Raw genomic sequence first — 6,687 nt, forward strand, 5'->3', positions numbered from 1 at the left:
TATCGGTTGGATTATATCTTAATGCTTTCATCTCAGCCATCCAGCCTGTTGACATAGTTTTGAATCTCACCCTTTGACAGATTAACAATCTCACTCAGCTGTCTATCTTGTACAGATAAGGCCTGCTACAGGGTGTTCCAAATGACTTCTAAAAAACTGTGACCAGAAGAAAAAGCGTGGGAAGCTAACCCGCTTCTGACAGGAGGTGTCTGCACCAAACACAGAAGGGAAGTAACACCTCCGCCAAAGGTTTATGATACTTGAAAAGCCATATATATTTTTGGAACCTCAAATAAAGAGGCTACTGACCCTAGAGGTACAGTCACAGAAACAAGCACATACTTTAAAACAAACCAACTATTTATATATGAACCTTGCTGAGTGAAGTTCTCCTATTTCACATTGACATTCTTTAAACAATGAGTTTCTAGCCAACTTGCCTTGCTATTTAAATAAAGAAAGAAGAAATTAGAAAAAAATTACCCAAAGAGCATATTAAATAGTATCTACGGTAAGGCAGAGCCTCCCCCTTTCTGTCTTTCCAAGTCCTATCCACCCACAAAAGCCCGGCTCAAATCCCAGTGGTGCCAGAGGCCCGTGTTTCCCAAACCTCAACCATCCACTCACCATCTTCAACAAATTATCCATTTCATGTTTTTTCTTTAATCTGCCATTTTTTCTTTTATTAAAATGACTTCATTTTGAATATAAACTCTTCAGTATTATAAGTGGAAAACCATTATTACCTGCCAAATCTTGATGGTAATAAAAAAGGAAAACAAAACAAGGTTATTAAATTCTAGCTTAAGTCATGGGCTGCTGCACTCTGAGCTGAAGCCTGTTCTCTCTGTTGAAATAAAGGGAGATTAGCAAGAATCAGAAAGGTGTTACATACGTACTAGGACCAAACCAAGTTTATCTCCTGATATCATCAGAAAGTTTCAAAGAGAACTAAAGAGCAAATAACCTCCACATGTAAGGATGCGTTTTACATCGGCATACACCTGACCACCTCACTGAATGTGTTCCAGGTTCTGGGAAAATACTGCCCAAGGCCATGGGGCCCCTTCCCTGAGAAATGCATCCCGTGGCCTCACCGTGCATTCTGGGTACCTACTCACTGACTATTAACTATTTGGCAACTTGTGGCAACTCTCAGGTTATAGTCTGGTATTGTTAATTGGCTACTTTATTTCACCGATTCAAAGACATGTATTTTCAACATTTTTAATATCGCTGAAGTTAGTGTGTTACAAGTTAATTAGCAGGGCACTTTCTTTCTTAGTAGTATATAAAATAATGATGTGCCCTTATAATCCATAGTGTCTTAGACCCAATGACATACGGGCAATTTCTCAGATACTCATGAGTGCTCCTTCAGCGACGGCCCTGCATAGAGTGCAGTCCCCACAGCAGCTCAAACATTCAGTAACAAGCTGCCAGAGAATTCCAGGAGGTGCTACCCGTGTGGGAGTGGGAGAGTATCTGGTCCTCCCTGATTTCAGCAGTGGCCCTCAAATCATTCTCACCCTGCTGTGGCCGGCTAAGCTTCAATTGTATTCTCCCCCTTCTGTCCACCGCCATCAGGGATTATCCATACCAAGCATTCATTGCTGATTCTATTAAAACCCACCAGACTGCCAACACTCTTGCTTCCTTCCTCCACGATTCTGAACAGTTTTCGGAAAGGTCATGTATTTTCTACTCACACAAACCACCCACCCCTCCACCCCTGCATGCACTGATGCACACTTTCTCCCACGCCCGCAAATGCCAGGCCCACAGCACCAGCAGCAAGCGGTGCTTAGCGCCTGAACATGAGTCGTGAGAAGCTGAGAAAGGGGAGCCTCAGGCTTAGAGCCTCATAAACACATACAACAGTGAGTATGGCTCACTTAACTCTTTGATGGGTTACAAGCTCATTTCTCACAAGAAAGAATCTGTTTCGAAAAGCCTAATTTTAACTTGATTTTCTGAGGGAGATTCCAAAATTCCTATTTTGGTATAAATTTCTCTAGTTATTCAATTGTATTTAACCCATTAAGGGGGTCACACCTTGCACACATATATTTCAGCATTAGCACCTCATGTACACGTGACCATGTCACATAAAAATAGTCCATAAGGGCTTCCCTGGTGGCGCAGTGGTTGCACCAATGCAGGGGACAAAGGTTCGAGCCCCGGCCTGGGAAGATCCCACATGCCGCGGAGCAACTAAGCCCATGCGCCACAACTACTGAGCCTGTGCTCTACAGCCCGCGAGCCACAACTACTGAAGCCCACACACCTAGAGCCCGTGCTCCGCAACAAAACAAGGCACCGCAATGAGAAGCCCGCGCACCGCGACGAAGAGTAACCCCCACTCACCGCAACTAGAGAAAGCCTGAGCACAGCAACGAAGACCCAACACAGCCAAATATAAAATAAATTAATTAATTTAAAAAAAAAGTAGTCCATAAAAGTCCCCAGAGACTCATCTCAAACTCCTGGGCAGCAGAAATAGACAAAAGCATGATTCCAAGTTCGGGCCACAGCCTGAATATCAAATTATAGTATGAAAAGGCCGAGTGTTTTTGTGGCGGAAGCACCCGGATTCCTTAGAAGCAAAAAGGAAGCTCAGAAAGGGAGAATCATGCCCTCAGCAAGATGACTCTGGGTGGGGGCAGCAGTTCTTTCTCTCCAAAAAGGCTAAAACACCCTGATGCCTCCTGCCATCTCTATCTTTCAGAATGACCCCCTTTTCCTTCCTTGCTTCTCTGGGACCGACCCCACTCCTGGCCCCCACCTCTTTCACTAGGGTTTCCATCAAAGGTTCTCTATGTTTTCATCACAAATATAGCACTAATACATTTTAAAGGGGCTACTAATAATTGTGGAGCTTACCGTGTGCTGGAGCAGCTGGACCACATTCTGACGGCATATGAGACAGTTGTAGGTGATGGTCTAAAGGATGTTTTTATTTTAAGGCTATGTGTTTATTTTAACATACATTAGAAGAAAAATATATGGCTAGGACCTGTGATTTCATAGATATAATTGCTCAGGAAAAATTTGATTTCAAGTTGACTTTTTAAATAATTAAGTAAATAGTAGTTTAGGCAAAATTAAACTCTTGATTCTCCCTGCCCCCAGGGCACGCCTCCTCCAGGGCTCCCCACCTCAGTAAACGGCACCACTGTTGTTCCAACCGAAACCCTGTAGTCCTTCTCGACTTTTCTTCCTCTGTCACACGCCTCACACTTGATCCGTCAGCAAACCGTATCGGCTCTTCCCCCCAAACACAGCCAGAACTGGGTCCTTCTCACCACCCCTCTTCCATCACTCTGACCGAGCCTCTGTCGTCTCACACCTGGGCAACGGGGAGCACCACGCAGCAGGTCCCAAGCTTCCACTCTCACCGCTCAAACACCTGCCTCTCGACAGAAGGCTCTTTCTCCAGCCACGAATCAGACCACTTCACGCCCCTACTCAAACCCACCCTAGAGTTTCACATCACACTTAGCACAGAATCCAAAGCTCACATCAGGATCCACAAGGCTCCCCCGGACCTCGGCTTCTCCTACTCCCCCAACGTACTCCACTCCAGCCTGACGCTCCCCTAATAGGTGAGCCTTGCACCCCTGTTCCCTCACACAGGAATACTCCCTCCCACATCGCCCACCTCATCTCATCAAACGTTCAACTGTCTTCCCCGACCACTCTGTCTAAAACAGGCCCTTCGCCCCGCTGTCTGTGAATCCGGCCTATTCTTCCTCGCAGCACCCCATGTTATATCCTGGATATTATTATATCATATATAATCTGTACTTCTGTTTCCTATCTCACTCACTAGAACATAAGCTTCACGAGGGCAGGGTCCCCTGCACCTACACAGTGCCTGCCACATACTGACTACTCAGTGACGTTTAAGGGAATGAACCGTAGGCCTTCATCCACATCAGGACTGAAGGTGGAGCTTCATGGCTGGAGGTAACCACACCAGGCCAGGAGTGTAACATGTTCATTCAAAACTAACAACACTCCTGGGAGTCCTCTCGGGTGCGGAAACCAAGGTTCAGGGACGTTAAGTGAAAAATCAAGGTTTAGGGATGTTAGTGACTTGCCCAAGGCCATACAGGACCCGTGAGCTGTTTTATCAGGCTGTGAAGGGCCCAAGTTCTTTTGAAGCTACTTCAAAAGCTCATCTTTTCTTCAAAAGACCTTTTAAGGTACTACACTACCTGGGGAGCAAAGGTGAAACTCCTCAGGATGACATTCCACGAAGCGCTCTGCCATCTTGTCCCTGGCACTCCCTCCCAGCACCATGACAGCAGATCCCCAGCCCCTCCTGCAAGCCTCCACTGACCTGGTCAAATTAGGCCATCTGCAGCCCCTCAACACATTGACACTAGAGTGCCTTACACATCACATTAGTGATACAGGCTCCTTCTCCCATGCAGGACTGCAAATGCAGTGGGGGTGGACACCTGCCTTATTTATCTTCGTACCCCCAGGCCCAGTAACTACAGACCAGCAGATCTCATAGCCACCTGCTGTATGACGGTGTCTGAGCTACTCTCACCGGACTCAGGACAGTGGAGGGCAGGCCAAGCCCAGCACACCGTGTGGACCCTTGGATACCCTGTGAGCAGAGATGTCTTGATCATCATTAGCGTGGGAGGGGTCTGGTGTGGACATCCCTATCATCCCTTTGCCTTTCATCACAGTGCTATGTGCTTAAAGCTAACCAGCCAACTTTAAAAGACTGCACACGTTCTGGAGCTAGCAAAGCTCGCCTCTGTCTAACCCGAGTCCCTGGGCTCCATCACACCGATAAGGGAGGGAAGCTGGTAGCCACTCTCCTCAGCAAGCCACGTCAGCCTATGACAGTTAACCGCAACAGCATCTGCCACAATCCACCCAGTATTTCTGGAATATTTACTATACTGGGGACATTTACATAGGGGCCCTGCCCTCCTGCAAAGCAGAGGGCCAGGCCTACCTAACCAACTCAAGGATAAGGCCAGGGCTTCCCTGGTGGTGCAGTGGTTGGGAGTCCGCCTGCCGATGCAGGGGACATGAGTTCGTGCCCCGGTCCGGGAGGATCCCACATGCTGCGGAGCTGCTGCGCCCATGAGCCATGGCCGCTGAGCCTGCGCGTCCGGAGCCTGTGCTCCGCAACGGAAGAGGCCACAACAGTGAGAGGCCCACGTACCACAAAAAAAAACAAAGGATAAGGCCAAACTGCCAGGCAGTAGTAAAATAAAGGGACAGCCACAGGTGTGGAGGGGAAGAGAGCATTCCCCACTGGGAAAAGCTGGGAATCGCCGTCCTGGAGGAGCAATTTCAAAGGGAGTCTACACAAAGCCTCTCATTAGATTACAGCAGTGAAGGCCACCCTTACCCGCTGGTTCCAATGCTTCAAGACCGCTTAGGGCAGTAGGGCCAAGATGTGCTGCATTTCTGTAAAGTCAGGGCTGAGCACTGGACCTGGTCTCAAATGCTTTACTCATTATTTTATAAACAATTTATTGAATGCCCAGCACCTAGCGATGGGAGGTGCTGGTAACACTATTCAGTGTTCCCCTCTCTTCAAGTTCACTTTCCAGTACAGGAGGCAGACAAGTCCACAGGCAAGTACAACAGACTGCCATGTCTGAGGAGGACCCAGGGGACAAGCAACCTGCCCTCGGTCCATGGTGCCAACACGCACGTGCATCTATGTATATGTGTGTCAAAAGGATGCAGGTGCTGGAAGACACCAGTGACAATCCCATGAGGGTCCAGACTGGGGGGAGGTGGGAGGGGGGAGCCTCACGACAATCCTCCCACTGCCTGCTCTTACCTAATGGATAAGGAAACTGAGACTGATGGAAGCACAGTGAGTTACAGCCAGGACCAGAACCCAGTCATTCCCTCCGTATAGCCTAGAGGTTAAGAGGGTTTCTGGAATCAGAATCCCTGATTTTAATCCTGCCTCTGCCACTTACCAGCTGTGTGGCCTTTGGCAAATGACCACCTCTCTGTGCCTCAGTTTCCTCATCTGTAAAACAGGGAGAATTACAGTACTTGTCTCACGGGGCTGTTATGAAAAATTAAACTTAGAAATATCAAGCTATTGGCACAAAGCCTGGGATATAGTAAGCGATACACAACTGGCTGCTGCTGCTGCTACGATGATTATTATCGCACGACCCGCCCAGGGCCCGGGGTAGGCTCGCTACCCCGGCTCTCTCGGCGGCCGCGCGCCACTGTCCCTGCAGGCTCCAGAACGCTCCTACCCTCCACGCGCCCTTGACGCTCGCGGCCGCTGGACCGCGAATCCGAGCCCCCGACGGCCCGGCCGGCAACGCGCACGCGCGGGCCTTGCGGGGCCGCACGCACCCGGGGTCGGGAATGAGGGGGGGCCGGCCCGGGAAAGGGGAGGGCGGCGGCCACACCCTGCCAGGGACGGGGAGGCGACCAAAGGCGGAGAAGGAGCCGCGCTTGCACCCGACAGGTCCCCCCGGGCTCCCAACCCCCATCCCGAAGAGCGAGTGGGTTCCTCACATTCTGTAGCAGGCTCCTCCTCTGTGCCGCCATCTTGGAGGGACCCCCGCGAGCGCGCCCGCCTCCCGCCAGAGCAGGCGAGAAAGGCGGCTAGAGCGACCCAAAGCCGGCCAGGAGGACCGCGCTACCAGGAAGCTTGAGCCCAGCGCCACCCTACGG

The 6,687-nt window shown here is 49.8% G+C and overlaps 1 protein-coding gene across 4 annotated transcripts in view; it reads right to left on the reverse strand.

Moving 5' to 3' along the window:
• Window positions 1-6,610, reverse strand: part of TAB1 (TGF-beta activated kinase 1 (MAP3K7) binding protein 1) — a 33,618-nt gene extending 27,008 nt beyond the window's left edge. For 3 of the 4 annotated variants that reach the window (XM_060306795.2, XM_060306794.2, XM_060306796.2), the window contains exon 1: window positions 2,368-2,516. In XM_060306795.2, coding sequence (XP_060162778.1) covers window positions 2,368-2,457 — 90 coding nt within the window. In that variant the 5' untranslated portion in view covers window positions 2,458-2,516. Of the gene's footprint in view, window positions 1-2,367; window positions 2,517-6,528 lie in introns of those variants that run through there. The other variant, XM_030855913.2, reaches the window with a different exon arrangement.
• Between the last annotated feature and the right edge of the window lie 77 nt (window positions 6,611-6,687).

The sequence above is a fragment of the Globicephala melas genome, chromosome 10 (genome assembly GCF_963455315.2).
Source record: "Globicephala melas chromosome 10, mGloMel1.2, whole genome shotgun sequence".
NCBI lineage: Eukaryota > Metazoa > Chordata > Mammalia > Artiodactyla > Delphinidae > Globicephala > Globicephala melas.